Below are 22,628 nucleotides of genomic sequence, written 5' to 3' on the forward strand. Positions count from 1 at the left end.
TGTTCTGGAATCCTTACTTTTCGTGATTTTTATAATTGACCTGGATGAGGAAGTGGAGGGATGGGTTAGTAACTTTGCTGATGACACAAAGGTTGGGTGTGTTGTGGATAGTGAGGAGGGCTGTCAGAGGTTACAGCGGGACATTGATAAGATGCAAAACTGGGCTGAGAAGTGGCAGATGGAGTTCAACCCAGATAAGTGTGAAGTGGTTAATTTTGGTAGGTCAAATATGATGGCAGAATCTAGTATTAATGGTAAGATTCTTGGCAGTGTGGAGGATCAGAGGGATCTTGGGGTCCGAGTCCATAGGACACTCAAAGCAGCTGTGCAGATTGACTCTGTGGTTAAGAAGGCATACAGTATATTGGCCTTCATCAATTGTGGAATTGAATTTAGGAGCCGAGAGGTAATGTTACAGCTATATAGGACCTTGGTCAGACCCCACTTGGAGTACTGTGCTCAGTTCTGGTCGCCTCACTGCAGGAAGGATGTGGAAACCATAGAAAGGGTGCAGAGGAGATTTACAAGGATGTTGCCTGGATTGGGGAGCATGCCTTATGAAAACAGGTTGAGTGAACTCAGCCTTTTCTCCTTGGAGTGACGGAGGATGAGAGGTGACCTGATAGAGGTGTATAAGATGATGAGAGGCATTGATCGTGTGGATAGTCAGAGGCTTTTTCCTAGGGCTGAAATGGCTGCCACAAGAGGACATAGGTTTAAGGTGCTTGGGAGTAGGTACAGAGGAGATGTCAGGGGCAATTTTTTTTTAAGCAGGGTGGAGAATGCGTGGAATGGGCTGCCGGCAATGGTGGTGAAGGCAGATATAATAGGGTCTTTTTAGAGTCTCCTGGACAGGTACATGGAGCTTAGAAAAATAGAGGGCTATGTGTAACCCTAGGTAATTTCTAACATAAGGACATGTTCGGCACAACTTCGTGGGCTGAAAGGCCTGTATTGTGCTGTAGGTTTTCTATGTTTCTAAAAAAAAATGAATTCCCTATGCAGAATCTCGTTATTCATCCTACCCATGTCATTGGTACCTACATGGACCACAACTTGTAGCTATTCACTCTCCCCTCTTAAGAATGCTGAGGACTTAATCTGAGATGTCCTGGACCCTGGCACCTGGGAGGCAACATACCATCTCGTTCTCACTTACACAACCTCCTGTCCAATCCTCTAACTAACACATCCCCTATCACCACAGTGTGCCTCTTCTTCCCCCTTTCCCTTCTAAGTCACTGTGACTTTCCTCTCTTGGGTCACCCCCCCCCCAACAGTATCCAAAGTGATACTGTATACCTGTTGTTGAGGGGGGTGGACACAGGCGTACTCTGGACTGGCTCCTTAACTCCTTTCCTCTTACTGACTGCCACCCAGTTTCCTGTGTTCTGCACCTTGGGTGTAACCTCCTCTCTACATGTCCTCTTCAGCCTCTAGAATGATCTAATTCATCTAATTCCAGTTCCAACTCCTTAACACGATTTGTTGGAAGCTGCATCTGGATGCACTTCTTGCAGTTGTAGCCTTCAGGGACACTGAATATCTCCCTGCCTTCCCACATCCCACAAAGGGAGCATTCAACTACTCTGCCTGGCATCTCTACTGTCCTAAAGGAAGGAAGGGGAAAATATCATTACCTTGAGCCTTTCTGTTTTTGGCTTCTCTGACTGAAGCCCCTTTTCACTGAAGTGTGAAGATCACCACACTGATTCTGTCCATCCTGACAATATACTTGCCCCTGCTTTCCTTTAATTTGCTCTTGCTAATCAATCCCAAATGCAGATTGGTCACTGGTCAAAGCTCAATTATACTGCCACAATCTGCAGCTGCCTTTTTCTACTTGGGCAGTGGATCTGAGTGCAATCCCCTCCTCTCAAACTGCCGATGTCCGGATTAGTTGCTGGTCAAAGTTTATCTGTCCTGGAGATCAAGCTTTCACTGTGCCTTGCAAGGACCAAGTCTCAAACCTAGCGATGAGCTAGGCCTCTATAAGTGACTTGGTGAGAACTCACTGCAACATGCAAGAATGGTTAGGGTACATGACATTAATAATCCAGGTAAGGGTTTACAAATGCTGTGGCAGAGCCTGGACAAGTGCTGTGGCTCTCCAGAGTTTCCAAAGCTCTCACACAAAAAACAGCAAAACTACAGGAGCTTGCAGATCTGTTTTCGGAATTGTAAGCCACAAAAAAAATCTTGTTAACCTCTAGGAGGTTCCTTAAGGTTACATAGCGCGGAAGTTAGTGGGGATAAGCTCCCACTATCTATTAAATACTCCACTGGCATGCATGTCAAATAACCTCTGACAATCAAGTCCATCTCCTGGTCTTCACACGTGTCTTTGCTACTCAGCTTGGTGAAACGGTTTCTACTGACAGGAGGAGGGGCAAAGGCAGGTCACTGGTGTCTTAAAACCAGTCACTTTGGGTGGATGGGGCTTGTCAGCCATGGTTGACAGCTTATCTAAGAGAACGAAAACTGATGTCAAACCATTGTTACTTTGTGACTATATACCCTCATGGGGAAGGTTTTGGGGAGTAAACCCTGAACAAGAAAAAAATAAAAACAATCTGGAGATGGAGTCCCTAAGGCAATCCTACATTGAGTTCAATGCTGACTGGCAACTCCTGTAACGCCATTGGTACTAAACTGTATCGGTCTCTGCTGTTCCGTTGGATCCATCAGCTGTGTGAAGAGGGGGAAATCTGCTTCATAGGCAATAGCTTGCTCTGTATATTGTACTGCTCTGGTTTTCATATCAACATAGACAGCCAGGATACAATATCCAACAGAGAGCCTTCTCCTACCAGGACTGAGTTTCTTGGATACAGGAATAGAAATAAACAGTATAGTGGAGAATCTACTGAACCATATCCAACAACGGTGGATAACTGAAGGGTTCAAGTATAAAACAAAGTATCATGCCCCCTATCCATTTTCATTCTTTTGGAATTCATCTGCTGCCACTCAGAAATGCACAATGACCCTAGTTTTATGTGCTCAACTTTCGGTAACATGTCATTCAAAGAGAGGTCTCCTGCAAAAGCATGGAAAACCAAACCCTCTATCATGGTTGACAAAACTGAAGTAGAAAACTATCATGAACCCCATAGACAATGCAAGATCCATAAGAAACATCATCTCAAAGAATTGCATAGAAAAACCGCTTGCAAACCAGGGACATTTTCTTAAAGATCACTCAATATGTTTGAAATGTTGTGCTTCAACAGTGCACCAAGCAAAAGACTGTAAAGTGATTATACACTGCACTGAGTGTAACAGTGATCAACGCATATCAGCACTTCATTCAGCATCTTGGGTTACTACTGGTTCCAGCACACCTTCAGCAGAGCACAGTGGGGAGCCAGCTACATTGGGTGAATGCTCAGCTACTTCCTCATGCACAAAAGTAGCTTAAAAGGCTTCTAAGGCAAATCCTGTTCTAAGATATGTCCAGTCAACATACCCGAAAGGGCATTCTGAGCAAAAGATAAAGGTATATGTGATACTAGATAATCAGAGCAATGTGACATTAGCAAAAATCAACATTCTTTGACACATTCAGTTTTCAAGGTTCAATTTCCCATCTACTCTAAATACATGTTCTAGAACATCAGATGTTGCCAAAAGAAGAGGCAGTGAATTTGTTGCGGAGTCAATAGGAGGGGAGATCTGCTTAACCTGGCCAACCTTCATTGAATGTGACCATATTCCCAGCAACAGGGATAAAATCCCAACTCTTGAAGCTGCATGTTGTCATTCACATCTTAAAGCCATAGCCGAGATAATCGTCTCACTTAACTTTTCTGCTGAGAGTCTCTTGTTGCTTGGCAGAGACAATACGTCACATAGCACAAGCTATGTGAACAGTGCCATGGTCAGCACAATGAACCCTATGCCCAACAACTTCTCCCTCTTCACACAGTGGGTAAAGTCTGCCTCGATGGTGCTCATCAGCCCACTGTCGGCACATCCAAGAGTTATGTCATGGAGAATGGGTGCCCAAGCCATTTCAGACACGGAAAATAGAATCTGTATGCAAGAGAAGATTATCTCTGCTCAACCAGATTTAGGCAAGCTGGTCTTCTGTCACTTGGAAGATGATTATAAGCTGGCACGTTCCATAGAAGATGAGGTCTTCCTTCGAATCATGAACGAAGAGTTTAACAAAAACAAGTCGAACAATTGGATAGCTGCCCTTCCTTGCTGCTCTCCATGACAATGCTCAATAAACAATGGAGAGCAGTCCTTTGATGACTTATGTACCTCAGTCGTACATTGAGAAGGAAACCAGAAATGAAAGATCTCTATGCAGAGTTCATGGAGATTCTTCATAAATAATTATGCTGAGTTAGTTCCTCCCCTAGATCCCAACAAAAAAAACCCTGATGTTTGCCCAACTTTGATATGTACCACCCCTGAGACCTGATCCAAGTGTGTAGTTCAATGTCATATCATGAACAATGTGCTCTCGTGGGGTCTAGCCTTCAATAACAGTCTGATTAGGGTCCTCATTTACTTCAGAGCTGAGTCCATCACATTGATGGCAGACATCCCACCAATGTTGCACGGCTTCCTAATGAGAGGGAATCATTGAGTGCACCTCAGATTCTTGTGGTTTCGTAACCACCAACAGGACAAGAAGAGTCTGGAATACTGCATGAGAGTTCATGCATTTGGTAACTGTCCCTCACCTGCTGTGGCAATCTATGGCCTTAAGAGGACAGTTATTGTGGGAGAGAAGAAATTCAGGACTGAAGCACAGAGGTACACAGAATGACATTTCCATGTGGATGATGGTCTTAGATCATTTCTTAGTGCAGAAGAAGCAGTCATCATGCTGAAGGCTGCGCAAGACATATTGGCACAGTCTAATCTCAGATTGCATAAGATCAGTGATGAGTACATGCAATGTTTCTGATCTGAAGATCTGGCCAAATGTCTACAAAATCTTGATCTTGGACAGGACCTCTCTTCTATACAGTGTAGTCTGGACTTTGGATAGGATCTCGTTACTAAGAGCCTTACTTTCCAGGTCGCTGATACCAGAAGACCCTTTATATGTCATGGTGTGCTATCGAGTATCAACAGCCTATTTGACCATCTTGGATTTGCTGCTCCAATCAGTATCCAGGAACTCGTCATGTTTAGAGAGCTGACCTCAGATACTTGTGGATGGAATGTCCCACTCCCTGAAGAAGAACTCGATCAGCAGTATCACTGATGCTCTTCCCTTCACTGCTGCAAATGATTGTATTTTTCTTTAGGATCTTAAAGCTTTGAAGATTTCAAAAACCTACATAACAATTTCATTATCTACAGCCCAAAAGAAAGAAGTCTGCATCATCTGTGATACATCAGCAAAAGCTAATGCTGCTGTTACGTAACTGAAGGTCACAGATGCTGCAGGATATAGTGAAGTTGCATTCATCCTGGGCAAGACAAAGTTTGTTCCTGACCCAGATCTCAGCTTGGACTTGGTGTTGCTGTTCTAGCAGTTGAAATGACAGAGAAGATATCCAAAGAGCAAGACACAGAACTAGACAATATCAAGTTTTTTTTTACATACAACAAGATTGTATATATTTAACAAAACACATAGATTCTATGCTTATGTACATGGTAGAATCCAACAAATCAGTTGATCAACTCAGAAGGGCCAATGGATCTGTCTTTACTGACCTCAGCTTGGCTGATCATGCCACAAGGGGGCTCCAGGCTCATGGTTAACTGGTGTGTACACACACACACACACACACACACACACACTTATGCTAACAATACTTTTGACTGTATATAACACACATCAAAGTTGCTGGTGAACGCAGCAGGCCAGGCAGCATCTCTAGGAAGAGGTACAGTTGACGTTGCTGCGTTCACCAACAACTTTGATGTGTGTTGCTTGAATTTCCAGCATCTGCAGAATTCCTGTTGTTTGCGTTTTGACTGTATGTGCTGGATTGTAACTATATATTCTGTGTGTGGCTGTATAGATATACTGTGTTTTGTACCATGGCCTCAGGAACAATGTTTCATTTAGCTGTAAACATGTGTATGGTTGAATGACAATGAACTTGAATTTGAACTTAAAAAGATAAAATCCGTGTTCCCCATGAACTGCTTAAAGGACTCTTGCTTCTTCTCAGGCTGATGTCTCTTCAGAGTACAGCTTTGCATTAGGGATACAGGACAGGATAAAATTATGTACAAATAGGTGAGAAATTGTAATACAACAAATACAAAAACAATTCCCAAATAATTTAAGCACTTCAGTTACCCCTTTTAGAAAGTATTTCACTATCAACTGACCCTTTAGGAATTTCGCCAACAACTTGGATTTGATATTTTCCAGTCAGGTCAACATTCGATGAAATCACTGTGGCAACTATCACCTATTTGAGAGTCAAAAATAAAATTAGCTTTTTTAAGAATCTTTTTTGAGACAACATTCCAATCTTTTTCGGAATCGATCGTTAGGGATAAGATTACGGAGTACCTGGAGGCACATGATGAGATAGGTCAAAACCAGCATGGTTTCCTGAAAGGCAAATCCTACTACAATTTTTTGAGGAAATTACAAGCGAGGTAGACAAAGGAGATGCAGTAGATGTGGTGTACTTGGATTTTCAGAAGGCCTTTGACAAGGTGCTGCACATGAGGCTGCTTAGCAAGATAAGAGCCCATGGAATTACAGGGAAGTTAGTAGCATGGGTGGAGCATTGGCTGGTCAGCAGAAAACAGAGATTGGAAATAAAGGGATCCTATTCTGGCTGGCTGACGCTTACTAGTGGAGTTCCACAGAGGGCATGACTTCAGGATTGAAGGGCGTCCTTTTAAACTGAAGTGCGGAGAAATTACTTTAATCAGAGGGTGGTAAATCTGTGGAATTTGTCACCACGAGTGTCTGTGGAGGCCATGTCATTGGGTGTATTTAAGGCAGAAATAGATAGGTTCTTGATTAGCCAGGGCATCAAAGAGTATGGGGTGAAGGCAGGGGAACGAGGATGACTGGAAGAATTGGATCAGCCCATGATTGAATGGCGGAGCAGACTCAATGGGCCAAATGGCCTACTTCTGCTCCTATATCTTATGGTGTTATTAACACATAGGATTCTCAAACTCACTGACTGATTCTCTACTCAGAAGTCCAGATTAGCAGAATTACTTGTTACTTATTAGGTTTTTGTTTAAAGTTGCAAAATTGATTGAAGCACTGACGTTTTATATCAGCACTTTTGCAATGTCATCAGGATTTTGCCTTCTTTCCATGTTTTAGAGAGGGAGTAAGTGAGAAGAACGAGGGCTAATAGTGGAGAAGAAAAAGCGGGTGAAGAAGAAGCAGAATTTCCAGGCATCTTGGACAATGTTGGTGCGGTAAATGTGAAATGTGTGTGTGTTACGATGACAGCCTACTTCAAAAACCAATGGACAAATCTTGTACTTACCTCAATGAGTTCAATAGGAATTGGCATTGGCAACTTAGATTTGAAGCAGTCATTTATCACTTTCACACCCAACATCGTGGACATGGCAATAATACTGACAACCAGTGTGCCAATATTTGTCAAGTGTATTACTTTGAACACGTCGATTAAAGTCTGTTAGGAACAAAAAGAGTCATATGAACGAATACTATCAAGACAAGTGACATACTGCGATGTACTGTGTAGTTTAGAGAGACTTGAATGCATCGTCTAATGACTGAGAGCTACGCTCAGTGACCCCTTTATTAGCTACCTCCTGTACCTGATAAAGTGGCCACAGCCTGTATTTTTGTGATCTTCTACTGTTGTAGCCAATCCATTTCAAGGTTCGGTATGAGGTGCATTCAGAGATGCTCTTGGAGTTACCAGTTACACACGAGTTACCAGTCTGGTTATTCTCTGACGTCTCTCATTAATAAAGTGTATTTGCTCACTGAAGTGCCACTCACTGGACGTTTTTTTGTTTTTCTGTAAGCTCGAGAGGCATTATTCATTTCCGTAGATCTGTTGAGCCCCTCCTGCATTTTGTGTGTGTGTGTTACTTGAGTGTTTAGTTGTGAGGCCCTGGGAGTAACTATACTGTACATAAACTCGAAACTTAAAAATCATAGGTACTCTATGAAACAGTGCATCTTCTATTCACCCCTCCTTTAATGGTTCCCATTATCACCTCCTTTACTTATCAAATTCAGAACTTTGTGTTCCAAGTTCCAAATTCTCATTCCCTCCACCTCACTCCAAGATTTTCATTTTTTTTCCTTTCTCTTTCACTCCCTCCATCGATCATACAGCTGCCTCTGCCTTCCAACTCCAACCATACCCCCCTCCCTTATTGGTGTCATTTTATACCCACCTCCCATCCTCAAAGCACCAATCACCTCAGACGCCTGTCTCCATGAGACCACAAGACATAGGAGAAGAATTAGGCCATTCAGCCTATCGAGTCTGCTCCACCATTCTGTCATGGCTGATCCTGGATCCCACTCAACCCCATGCACCTGCCTTCTCACCATATCCCTTGATGCCCTGACCGATCAGGGAACAATCAACTTCCACCTTAAATATACGCATGGACTTGGCCTCCATTGCAGTCTGTGGCAGAGCATTCCACAGATTTACTACTTTCTGGCTAAAAAAAATTCCTCCTTACCTCTGTTCTTAAGGGTCACCCCTCAATTTTGAGATTGTGCACTTTAGTTCTGGATACCTGCACCATAGGAAACAATCTCTCCACATCCACCCTATCCAGACTTTTCAACATTCAGTCGATTTCAATGAGATTCCCTCCCTCCCCCCACATTCTTTTAAATTCCACTGCTGCCCTTCTCTTTATACTGGCCAGCTTGCATCTCTGTCCGCAGTCCTGATGCAGGGTTTTGACCAAAAATGCCAACAATTCATTTCATCACACAGATGCCCCTCAGCCTGTCCTATTCCTCCAGCAGCTTGTTTGTTAGGAGCTACTTGGTGTTCTTTAACTTTGCTTAGTGCGCATCTCCAAAATAACTACAATTACTAAAGCCGCACACAAAATGCTGGAGGAACTCAGCAGGTCAGGCAGCATCTGAGGAAAGGAATAGAGCTGACATTTCAGGCAAAGACCTTCCATCAGGACTGGAAAGGAAGGGAGAAGAAAGACTCCATCTGCAGAATATCATGTGTTTAAGATTATCAGACTTACTCAAGTAAATAGAGAAGGTTTATTAAGGAAATGATTCACATACACAGAGTGGTCACTTCATGAGATGGCTACACCACAACTTGATCTGACTGCTGACAGGTGCATCTCTTGTGAACTGAGCTACCCAAACTGCTGATTTTCTCCAGCATTTTGTGGGTGCTGCATTCTGTTACTTCTCCCTTATACTAACATTTTGAAGTAAATACAAACTATTTATAAAACTTACTGGCACCTAAACCGTACTCTTTTTCAGCAGGTCAGGCAGCATCTATGGAGGGAAATGAACTATCAACATTTTGGACTTTGACCCCTTTACCTTCCTGTTTCCCCGCCCCATCCTCAAGACCTGCCATCACCTTTGCCTTCCTTCTCTAGTTCCTACCCTCGTTCCCTTTATTGCATAGTGTACTGTCGCTTCCTTTCAGATTCTTTCATCTTCAGCCCTTTGCCTCTTATGCCAATCACTTCCCAGCCTGTCACATCATTCCTTTCTGTCCCACCTTCTTCACTCACCTATCACCTGCCTACTTATACCCCTCATCCTCCCCCTACCCTGTTATTCTGGCTTCTGCCCCCTTCCTTTCCTGACCCGACAAAGGGTCTCAGCCCAAAACATAGACTGTTCATTTCTATACATAGATGCTTCTTGACCTACAAGAATCCCTCAGTACTGCTCTGGAATGTCACTCTTGGTCTCTGTGCTTCAGTTTGGAGTGAAGATCCATCTAAGGATTAAGGATCATTAAATGTATTTAACAGGAATGGATAGAAGAAAATTTATTTTTATTTTTAGTTTTGTTGGGAAACAAGACATGGGGCCCTGTTCTGGAGAGATGTTAAAAAGCAACTTTTCAAGAAAAAGATGATTGATTTTAAAGTCAGAAATTGACAGATTTTTGCTATCAAAGTTCAAAATTCAAAGTAAATATTATCAAAGTACATATATGTCACCATATACAACCCTGAGATTCATTTTCCTGTGGGTATACTCAACAAATCTATAGAATAGTAACTATAACAGAATCAATTAAGACCTCCAAACTAGGGCTTTCAACCAGAGTGCAGAAGACAACAATTGCAAAAAGAAACAATAATATAAAGAAATCAGTAATAAATATCAAGAACGTAAGATAAAGAGTCCTTGAAAGTATGGGAACACTTCCATGATGGGGCAAGTGAAGTTGTGTGAAGTTATCCCCTTTATTCAAGAGCCTGATGGTTGATGGGTAGTAACTGTTCTTAAACTGGATGGTGAGTCCTAAGGGTCTTGGAGCTTCAGTACTGTACACTCAGTACCCACTTTATTAAGTACCTCCTGTACCTAAGAAAGTGTCCACTGAGTGTACATTCATGGTCTTCTGATGCTGTAGCCCGTCCACCTCAAGATTTGATGGGTTATGCACTCAGAGGTGCTCTTTTGCACACCAATGTTGTAACATATAGTTATTTGAGTTACGTCGCCTTCCTGTCAGCTTGAACCAGTCTGGCCATTCTCCTTTGACCCCTGTCATTTACAAGGCATTTCCACTCACAGAACAGCCACTCACTGGATGTTTTTTTTTGTTTTCCCACACCATTCCCTGTAAACTTTAAAGCTTGCGGTCCATGAAGATCCCAAAAGATAAGCAGTTTCTGAGATTCTCAAACCACCTACTCTGGCACCAGTAATTATTCCACGGTCAAAGTCACTTAGATCACATTTTTTTTCCCATCCTGATGCTTGGTCTGAACGACAACTGAACCTCTTGACCATTTCTGCATTCTTTTATGCATTGAATTGCTGCCACATGATTAGCTGATTAGATATTTGTATTAATGAGCAGGTTCACAGATATACCTAATAAAGTGGCTACTGAGTGTATGTGGAGGAATGTACCCAAACCAGTTAAGTAGAACTAGGGTACAGATAAAGCATGGTCTTATGAACAGAGAAAGTTGGTCAACAAAAAAATCTTTCATTGTTGTAATGCCTCTATCAAATTATTATCCCTAATGATTATAATAATATTTTTAATCTGCCTCCCCTTAAGTGCTGGCCTTTGATGAAAGTTGGGAGTGTCTGTGCTGGTGACTGAGCTCATTGGAAAGTACATTTGGTTTGCAAGCTTTTGATTAATGAACAACTGGTCACACTTGCCTGTTTTCTGTGTTCTTTGTGAACATTGGCAATTGAGATCAATCAATTGTTTTGCATATTATCCTCCTGATTACTTTGCTTATTGTCTTCCCCTTGACATTCAGTAGGTGGAGTAAAGTTCAAATTAAAACAAATAGAATAGATTTTAACTGTTGGTGGCAACAGAACAGTTACTGCTGTGTTAACCTTTCTTATTAAACTCCCACTAATTTGCAAAGGAAGGTGTTGTGAGCATTACTAATAACTCATACATCACCTTTTATTTTTAGATACTGTTAGAAGTTAAAATTAACAACAATTTCAACCAGCCTATTCATTTTCATAGGTTGTATGATGTTTCTTCTTCACATGTCATATTGTGGAATTGAGCTATGAATTGGGTTAGTAAATGTGCTGATGACACAAAGGTTGGAGGTGTTGTGTGGAGGGCTGTCAGAGGTTACAGTGGGACATTGATAGGACGCAAAACTGGGCTGAGAAGTGGCAGATGGAGTTCAACCCAGATAAGTGTGAGGCGGTTCATTTTGGTAGGTCAAATTTGATGGCAGAATACAGTATTAATGGTAAGATTCTTGGCAGTGTGGAGGATCAGAGGGGTCTTGGAGTCCGAGTCCACAGGACACTCAAGGCTGCTGTGCAGGTTGACTCTATGGTTTAAAAAGCCTACAGTGCATTGGCCTTCATCAATCATGGGATTGAGTTTGGGAGCTGAGAGGTAATGTTGCAGCTATATAGGACACTGGTCAGACCCCATTTTGAGTACTGTGCTCAATTCTGGTCGCCTCACTACAGGAAGGATGTGGAAACCGTAGAAAGGGTGCAGAGGAGATTTACAAGGATGTTGCCTGGAATGGGGAGCATGCCTTATGAGAATAGGTTGAGTGAACTTGGCCTTTTCTCCTTGGAGAGATGGAGCATGAGAGGTGACCTGACAGAGGTGTATCAGATGATGAGAGACATTGATCATGTGGATAGACAGAAGCTTTTTCCCAGGGCTGAAATGGCTAGCATGAGAGGGCACAGTTTTAAGGTGCTTGGGAGTAGGTACAGAGGAGATGTCAGGGGTAAATTGTTTTTTTTATGCAGAGAGGCGAGTGCATAGAATGCGCTGCTGGCGACAATGGTGGAGGGTCTTTTAAGAGACTCCTGGACAGGTATATGGAGCTCAGAAAAATAGAGGGCTATGGGTAACCCTAGGTAATTTCTCAGGTAAGGACATGTTCAGCACAGCTTTGTGGGCCAAAGGGCCTGTATGGTGCTGTAGGTTTTCTACGTTTCTATGAATGTTTAGAATGTAACTTTAGTTAGTGGAGATGCAAGAGACTGCAGATGCTTAATCTGAAGCAACAAGTAAGAAGGTGGAGAAACTCAGGCAGGGAGCATCTGCGAAAGAAAATGGACATATCTTGGATTGAGCCCTTCATCTGGGCACTTCTTTATAATTAACAGTATAATGCACACTCAACTGGACTCATTTGTCTACTTCCTTTAGGCTTCAATCGCACCCTTGCTCATACCAAGTCCTGTTCACCCATCCATTGCTATACCTTCTCGCCTCTATTGGCTTCCAGTTCATAAATAATTCAAAATAACATCAGCTGAGTGAAAGCACAAGTGCTGAGGAATGGACACAAACACTGAGTTTTGTTAAGAACTCTAGAGAATAAAGGAAAATAATAAATACTAGACCCACAGGGTCTGCTAACTAAAAACTAACTCCATCACTGTGGTTCAAAAGCAGTAACTAGACCTAAATTAATACTGCTCCTTTAACAGCATCTAAGTCACTAATCTTTCCCAAAACGTGGACTAAGGTAAGCAGGGAGTATTGTTGTTACTATGCTTCGATCTAAACCTGACAAGGCTGAAACAAAAAGAAAGGAGTTAAATAGGAATGCAAAGAAACCCCAACCGGCTGGAATGCAAGCATTTTCACATGCGTGATTGCCTTCTTCCTTCAGCTGCCCATCTGTGAGAGCTCCCAGACTTTGCAGCGGTTTCTACGAAGATACATTTCTTATCTTTTCTTTGCATCTCTCCTTGAGCTGAGCCATCCCTGTATCAATGACATTGGCCAGCAAATTCCTGTGCACTGTCTTTGGCTCAAATGGTGTCCTTCTGATCTTTGACGCCAAGGGATCAGAGAATATTGGCTTCCGGAAGGGGAAGAGGTGTAGACATGGCACAGGGTCCATCATCACCTTTCCAAAGGGTAGAGGTTGCTCAAGAAGGCACATTGCCTATGGCTGTTCCTTTAACAACATTGAAAATGTCAATTAAAGTTCATGTTGCATTTCCAAATACTGGAAAGCACAGTGGAAAGTTATTTGTGAGAATGAGACCAACAATAATGGTAGCTGAAAACTCCAGTTATAGTTGAAAACCCTATTTTACAATTATAAATGCAATTGTTACTCACGTAGACTAGTGCAAAAAGTCCTTCAATTCTGGGAATAGAGATGCCAAATACATACTTTAGCTGTGACACCAGCACATGGACTGCTGCCCCTGTGGTGTACCCTCGGACAAGAGGATCAGAAAGGTATGTGACAACAAATCCAAATTGTATCATCCCCAACAGGATCTGTGCAATGTGAAAAAACACAAGTTACAGATATTAATACCATTGTTCCTCAACCCAACAGCCTTTTGGCAGCCTGTCTTCCCTTCAGCTGTGACTTGTTTAGGACTGCTGATTAGGCCCATCTCAAGGAATGTTCTCAATAATGAACAACCATTGTCCCTCTCAACTGAGTTACATGCCCTTTGTGAGCACAGGCAATTGAAGGTGATTAATACAGCTTTATCACTTTGAATGCATCTTTATGGATAATCACCTTTCTTATGAGATTAAATTTGGGTGAAGTCCATGATAAGACAAATAAAATTTATTTAAATTAATGGCGGAGGAAAACAGCAACCCCCCCATATCATATGACATGTACAGAGCACATTTATTTTGCATCCTACATACATTGCATATGTAAGAGTTTCTTCTTTTATGTTACTGCTGAGGTAAATAAAATGGTTTCTCTGTACTGTTAACTGCTGAGACAGTGGTTCTCTATAGCAGCATGTTTGGGTTATGATTAGTGATAACAGGACTTGTATTCATTTGCTAACCAATTGGGATAGATGTTATTCTTTCTGTCTGTGTGAAAGCTGTTAGTTTCCGCGGGCTTGGAGGAGAAGGCGCGAGCGGGATGAAGAGAGAAGACATGGCTTGAGGAGACGGTTGCTGGACCTGCTGGGCCTGGGCTCGGGGTGGGAGACCAGGGGCTGACTAGCGAAGGAGGATCAGCGAAAGGGAATCCGTGAGCTCCAACGTTTGTGCGCTGGACATGCTTATGAGATTATTGGCACCTTTTATTTGTTTTCCTTTTCTTTTGTTTCTCTACTAACCCCATAATTAAATATAAAATCTTAATCGTTTAACCGCACATTGTGGACTGAATGTTATTTCGCAGTACTGATGTTACACAGGGGACACAACACGCAGCATCCACCCAAACAAGAATGCTAAAGTTTGGTCGGGGAGGGGGCGCCACCCCCGAGGTCATGCCACTAGATGCAACGAGTCTTACACATATCTGATCTGAAGTTTGCAGATGATACCAGCTTAGTGGGAAGGATCTCAAAAAACAACAAGCTGGAGTACAGGAAGGAGACGGTATTTAGCGACACTGTGATGACAACCTTCCCTCATTATCAGCAAAACAAATGAGCTGGTCATTGACTTATGGAAGTGGGGAAATGGACAGTGAACTTTCTCCTATCTACATCAATAGTTTTGAGCTTGAGAAGGTTGAAAGCTTCAAGTTCATAAAACCACAGGACATAGGAGCAGAATTAGCCTATCTGGGCCATCAGGTCTGTGCAGCCATTCAATTATGTCTGATTTTTCCTCTCAATCCCATCCCCTTGCCTTCTCCTCATTGCCTTTGATGTCCATACTAATCAGGAACCTATCAACCTCTGCTTTAAATATAACCAATGACTTGGCCCCCATAGCTGTCTGTGGCAATGAATTCTACAGATTCACCACCCTCTGACTAAAGAAGTTCCTTCTCATCTCTGTTCTAAAGGGGCACCCTTGTATTCTGAAGATGTGCCCTCAAGTCCTAGACTCCCACATCCACTCAATCTAGGCTTTTCAATATTCAGTAGGTTTCAGTGAGATTCCCTTTTATTCTTCTAAACCACAGGAAGTATAGGCCCAGAGCAAACACTCCTTATATGTTAACCCTTTCATTCCTGAGATCATTCTCATGAACATTCTCTGGACCCTCTCCAATGCCAGCACATTCTTTCTTCGATAAGAGGACCAAAACTGCTCACAATATTCCAAGTGTAGCCTGACCTATGTCCTATATGTAAAGCCCTTGCATTACATCCTTGCTCCTGTATTCTTGTCCTTTCAGAATGAATGCTAACATTGCATTTGCCTTCGTTACCACCAACACAATCTGCAAGTTAACCTTTAGGGAATCCCGCATGAGGACTCCCAAGTCCGTTTGCACCTCTGATTTTTGCATTTTCTCCCTGTATAGAACATATTCTATGCCTTTATTCATTCTACCAAAATGTATGATCATACACATCCCTACACTATATTCCATCTGCCACTTTTTTGTCCACTCTCCTAAACTGGGTCCGACTGCAGACTCCCTGCTCTTTCAACACCATGTGCCCCTCCACCTATTTTTGTAACATCTGCAAACGTAGCCACAAAATCATCGATACTGTCATCCAAATCACTGACAATACAACGTGAAAAGTGGTACCAGCACCGACCCCTGCAGAACACTATTAGTCACCAGCACAGCCAAACAGCAAAGAATCCCTTTATTCCCACATTCTGCCTCCTGCCAGTCAGCTAATCTTCTATCCATGCTAATCTCTTTATAACATGGGTTCTTATTTTGTTTGGTATCCTCATGTGCAGCACCTTGTCAAGGTCCTTCTCAAAATCAAAGTGAACAACATCCACTAACTCTCCTTTGTTCATCCTGCCTATTATTTCCTCAAAGTATTCCAACAAACTTGTCAGGCAAGATTTCTCCTTAAGAAAACCATACTGACTCCCATCTATTTTATCATGTGCCTCCAAGTACACCAAAACCTCATCCTTAATAATGGACTCCAATATCTTCCCAACTACTGGAGTCAGGCTAACTGCCCTATAATTTCCTATCTTTTGCCTTCCTCCCTTCTTAAAGCCTGGAGTGACATTTGCAATTTTCCAGTCCTCTAGAACAATTCCAGAATCTAGTTCCTAGGAGTGAACATCTCCAATAGCCTATCTTGATCCAATCATGTTGATGTCAAGGCCAAGAATGCTCACAAGTGCCTCTACCTCCTCAGCAGGGTAAAGAAATTTGGCATGTCCCAGATAATACTTACAAATTTTTTATCACTACACCATAGGAAACATTGTCTGGCTGCATAATGGCTTGAAGTGGTAACTGCTCTGTACATGAATGTAAGAATCTGCAGAGTTGTGGATACAGTTCAATACATCGTGGAAACCAGCCCTCATCTTCATGGACTGTCTATACTTCTCGCTGCCTCAGTGAAGCATACAGCATAATGAAAGACCCTAGCCACTACAGGTATTCTCTTCTTCCCCTCCCACCATCCCTCAATCTCTCTCACCAGGCATAAGATGCAAAAGCCTGTAAACACATTCCACCAGGCTCAAGGATAGCTTCTACCCCGCAGTAATAAAACTATTAAATTGTTCCCTAGTATGATAAGGTGGAGTTTTGACCTCATAATCTACTTCATTAATGATCTTGCGCTTTATCGTTTATCTGCACTGCACTCTCTGTAGTTGCTACATTTTATTCTGTATTGTTATCATTTCACCTTGTTCAACCTCAATGCATTCAAATTGATCTGTAGGAACACCATTCAGGGGAATTGTTTCACCCTATCTTGGTACATGTGAGAATAATAAACTAATTCCAATATTGCCTTGCCGTCACTTTGTTTTGCTTCCCACCGAAAGACTTGATAAGGGAATGAAATGTCGTTTTAGCATTTGATTCTTTTTGCACTACATCAGACTGCACTGTACTATATACTGTGGGGCACCATGGTAACATGTGTGGCGTGTGGCCAAGTGGTTAGGGCGTTGGACTAGCGATCTGAAGGATGTGGGTTCAAGCCTCGGTCGGGGCAGTGTGTGTGTCCTCGTACAAGGCACTTAACCAAGCAATGCTCCCTTCTATCCAGCTGAGAATGGGTACCGGCAAAAAAAATGCTGGGGGTTAACCTCGCGATAGACTGGTGTCTTATCTGGAGGGGGAGCGGGGGGGACTCTCAGTACTCTCAGTCGTTTAATGCCACGGAAACCGGCATAAGCACCGGCCTGATGGGCCACAAGGCTCGTGACAGACTTTAATCTTTTAAAAAATAGGCAATGTTATTACAGCTGGAGTTTAGAGTTCAGTTTTGATGCTGTCTTTAAAGTGTTTTCAAACTTTCTCTGTGAACTACACGTTTCCTCCGGGTGCTTCAGTTTCCTCCCACAATCCAAAGACATACCGGTTAGTGGGTTAATTGGTCATTGCAAATTGTGCTCTGATTAGGCTAGGGTTAAACTGGGGGTTGCTGGGTGGCACCACATGGCTTGTTGTTCCATGCTGTATCTCTAAATAAAATAGATTAAAATATGTTGTGTCTTCCTCATTTTTTTGCTGTTACTGTATTTATTATTGCCATGTATTGAGTTTACACTGTGAGCTTCATGTGAGCAAGGAATTTCATTGCACCCTGGTGTACATGACATTAAACCCATCTACATCTGAATGGAAGTTAGGATTAAGGAATGTTCTGACAAGTATCTTCCTGTTAAAATGGAACTATTTCAAATAAGTACTGAATTACTTTTGATTCTCAATGAGGGACATGCCTGACTTCTCCTGGTTCGCAATAATGTAATGTTTGTGCATTTTGCGTGCTGACCCATATCGTATTGTCTTGTCTTGAACATCTCTCACACACCAGTCCATGGTAAATTATTGGGTGGAATAGCTCTAAGACATTGCTTCCCTTTGACGTTTTTCTTAGTTGGGATGCTTCATTAAGATGTCAGAAATGAATGACTGATACTTTTATGAAACAGTCCATTGGCAAATACAACTCAAAGATTGCAGACAGGAGATTTCCTTAAGTCTACATCTTGTTCTCCCTTTCTTTACTGATAGCTGACTTTAATACTTTGAGCAAATCAGAGGCAGATTTAGGTACAAAAGCACAAGCCATTGACTGCCATGTTGGTGGCTGGCTAGTGAAGAACTGGGTGACAAGCAGAAAGGGGATGAGAAATAGGGTGAGCTGCTGGTCATATATTGAGTTATGTGCTTGCAATCGAGGTGGATTGTGCTTACTTGGACATGGGTGCTAAAGGTAGCTCAGTACGTAGCACACCCTCTCTGTTATGCTTCCCAACATAACAGTCAGTTCTGCAGAAAATCCTCTGACAATACCAAAGGAGTCATTCTGCCCATTTGTTCATACCAGCTTCTGGAAAAAATGATCCCATTATTCCCCTTCTGTCACAAATAACCATCAACCTACACAAAAAGGTGATTTATAACCTACCAGCTCATCTTTGAGATATGGGAGGAAACTGTAACACTTGGAGGGAAGCCACTCAGCCAAGCAGAGGCTGTGTAAGCTCTGCGCAGGTAGATTCTGAGACCAGGATTGAATTGAGGTCCACACTTGTTCGGAAGGTTATGATTCAAGCCATGCTCCAGAGAGGTCAGTAAAATATCTAAGTGTTGCGCGACTGAAAGTTGCTGTCTTTTGCCTTTGAAGTAGATATAAAAGATCCCATTTGACTCTTGAAGAACAGCAGGAGAATTAGCTTGAATCTTTGGCCCACTAGTTACCTTCACTGAACAATACCAGAAAAGAATGCATTTTAATAATCTGGCAAGCTCAAGCTGGCATTGCTGTATGCATGAACTTACTGTGGGTGAACAGACACTTGCTATACTTAGCACACAGCAGTGACTATACCTCAAACAACATTCATTAGCTGTAGAGTGCCTTGGGATATCCTGAAAATGATATGGAAGTTGTTATAAAAATTCATGTACTTCTTTTAATTGTGGGAAAAATAAATTGCAAAGTCTTAATCTGCACTGCATTTAGGTCCATTTTTCAATAGATAAATCCCACAGCTTTTTAATTGCTTCCCAATAACTTGCTGTACCTGTATCGCCAACTTTAAGTGTTTTATATTTTAAATGTTGGAGCCTTCAATCACATCTTTCCATTTTTCTGCCCCAAATCAATAGCAGTTGCCATTTTCATTGTGACAACTCACTTGAAAGATCCCTGAAAGCAAGGTAACCGTGGCTGCAACTTTCACTCTCATTATGTCTCTTGCCATTTCGTCAATCATGGTTCCATTTGTACCATTTATAGAACTGATCACAAAGTTGTCATCTGGGGCCATCCTCTCTGTTATGGTTCCTAACATGACACTCAGTACTGCAAAAGACCCTATAACAAGACAAAAATAAATAAAGGTGGAGTCAAAGAAATTATAAACATCAATCAGAAAGGATTGTAAAGAGAACTTTTGGCACTTTGGCCTTCATAAATCAAAGTATTGAGTACAGGAGTTGGGATGTTATGTTGAAGTTGTATAAGACATGGTGAGGTCCAATTTGGAGTATGGTGTGCGGTTGTAGTCACTTACCTGCATGAAGGATATCAATATGATTGAAAGAGTGCAGAGAAAATTTACAAGGATGTTGCCAGGACTGGAGGGCCTAAGCTATGTGGAAAGGTTGAATAGGTTCGGAATTTATTCCCTAGAGTGTAGGAGAATGAGGGGAGATTTGATAGAGGCACACAGTACATAATTATGAGCGGCATCATCACTGTGTGCCATGTCGTATGACATAGGCTGATCATGGTCCTTTGACCATGATCGTTCGTAGAAAATTTTTCTACAGAAGTGGTTTCCATTGTCTTCTTCTGGGCAGTGTCCTTTCAAGGCAGGTGAACCCAGTCATTTATCAATAACTTTTCAGAGATTACCTGCCTGGCATCAGTGGTCGTATAACCAGGACTTGTGATAAGCACTAGCTGCTCATACGACCACTAGAATTAGAGGTCATAGGCTAATGATTAAAGGTGAAATGTTGAGAGGAACGTGAGAGGAAGTTCTTCACTCAGGGTGGTGGGAGTGTGGAGCAAGCTGCCAGTGCAAGTGATGAATGCGGGTTCGACTTTAACATTTAAAAAATTTGGCTAAGTACATGCATGGGAGAGATATGGAGGGCTATAAACAGGGTGCACATTGATAGGACTAGGCAGCATAATATTTCAGCACAGACTAGGTGGGAAAGAGGCTCATTTCTCTGCTGTAGTGTCCTATGACTGTGAATCTAAATAATACTTTTCTTTCTTTCTTTATTAATCTTAATTCTTATCTTTCCCCTGCAAATGCCAAGCTTACCTACTGAAACATGTCTGGATGTCCCAAATATGAAGTACACGAGGACAGGGAAAAAAGATGTGTAGAGACCATACACAGGGGGAACAGCTGCCAAAAGGGCATAAGCCATACCTGTAAAACAAAAGGTAAATTAAGCCATAACTGTAAAACAAAACATAAATTAAGTCAATGTTCCTATACCAGTAGATCCATTATTGTCTCATGACCATTCAGTATATTAATTCATGAAATAAAATGGCCAAATATTGGCTCATTTAAAAGTTTATGGCTTGCTCTATCATGTAATGCCAAGACTGTTGCCCAGTGCCCTTTAATCAAATGTGGTACATCCTACATCACTTGATTTGTTCTTTCTCTCTGATAAATCTGGCCAAAAAAGATTGATTCTGTCAGGAAATCTAGAGGAGGCTTAAAACAAAAACAGAGAAAAGTTCAGGTTCAAAGTAGTGGGGGTATAATTCGTTCATCTGTGTTGATCACCCCATCCTTGACTAAGCTGTTCCACTGTGAACACGTTCTGTTATGAGTCAACATGATGCTTTCAGATCAGGTCATGCATAGCCCATACCTCCGCCGCACTGCTCAGGTGTGTTTCTGGGGTACAGGGGCGAGCGACCCTTGTGCCTGTTCTATGTACTTGACATATGATTTTTTTTGTGTTCTATCACTGAGCAGCAGTGAACCATCTGATTAGCCCGTCAGAGTTCTCTCTGGGAACTAGGAGGCTTGATCAGCATTTCTGATCTGGCTATTGTTCACCATTGCACTTAAGAATAAAAAAGTAAATTTTATTATCAAAATACATACTTGTCACCATATACAACCCTGAGGTTAATATTCTTACGGGCATACATGGTAAGTCCAAGAAACACAATAGAAACAATGAAAGACCATATCCAACAAGATGGACAAACAACCAATATGCACAAGACCGCAATCTGTGCAAATACAAAATAAATAATAATAGTAAATATCAAGATCATGAGATAAAGTGTCCTTGAAAGTTAGTCCATAGGTTGTGGGAACAGTTCAGTGGTTGGGTGAGTGAAGTTTTCCTCTGATGTTTAATAACCATTCCTGAACCTGGTGGTGTGGGTCCTGAGGCTAATGTACCTGCTTCAAAGTTCAGAGTACACTTATTTTGAAAGCATGTATAAATTATACAACCTTGAGATTCTTCTGCTTGCAGACAGCCACCAAACAAGAAACCCAAAAGAACCCAGTTAAAAACAAGACCAACAGCCAACACACAGGGAAAAAAACCAAAACAGATCAAACAATAAAACAAGCACCAGCATTCAGAAGGAAACCAGAAGGCAGGAGCGGCTGGAGAAGGCCCGTAGCCTCAGTCTCCGTCCATCACACAGGTGGCAAATTGCTGCAAAGCTCCTTCTGATGGCAGCAGCGAGAAGAGAGCATGGCTTGGATGGTGGATGTCCTCAATGATGGACGCTGCTTTTCTGTGGCCACGCTCTGTGTGGATATGCTCAATGGTGGGGAGGGTTTTACCTGGGCCATATTCACTACTTTCTGAAGGATTTTCCATTTAAGAGCATTGCTGCTTCCATACCAAGCCCCAAACACTAAATTTCAGAAAATAGGTATAGTTCTCAGAGATATAGTAATCTGATGAAATACTTGTCAAAATGTTCCCCAAAACATTGAGGTGGAACATCCATTTGAGAGCTAATGCTTTGGTCACTTGTTAGATGCTTTTTATTCAGATCCACTGAACTGAATACTGAGAGGATGCACATTATTAAGAAGTCACCATTACTGTAGAGAAAATCTTGCCCATTGAGTGGAGTATAGCACCTCTTCTGGTCTTGTGTCTTAAAG

General features: G+C 42.0%; 1 protein-coding gene across 2 annotated transcripts in view; it reads right to left on the reverse strand.

Annotated features, from left to right (window-relative positions):
* The window catches only part of LOC140211224 (solute carrier family 26 member 6-like), a 150,168-nt gene that overhangs the window by 68,219 nt on the left and 59,321 nt on the right, over window positions 1–22,628 (reverse strand). For both annotated transcript variants that reach the window (XM_072280844.1, XM_072280843.1), the window contains exons 4-8: window positions 20,790–20,900; window positions 19,647–19,825; window positions 13,725–13,889; window positions 7,449–7,601; window positions 6,313–6,395 (exon numbers count right to left, since the gene is read on the reverse strand). In XM_072280844.1, the coding sequence (XP_072136945.1) occupies window positions 6,313–6,395; window positions 7,449–7,601; window positions 13,725–13,889; window positions 19,647–19,825; window positions 20,790–20,900 (691 nt within the window). The remainder of the gene's footprint in view (window positions 1–6,312; window positions 6,396–7,448; window positions 7,602–13,724; window positions 13,890–19,646; window positions 19,826–20,789; window positions 20,901–22,628) is intronic.

This window comes from Mobula birostris, chromosome 16 (genome assembly GCF_030028105.1).
Source record: "Mobula birostris isolate sMobBir1 chromosome 16, sMobBir1.hap1, whole genome shotgun sequence".
NCBI lineage: Eukaryota > Metazoa > Chordata > Chondrichthyes > Myliobatiformes > Myliobatidae > Mobula > Mobula birostris.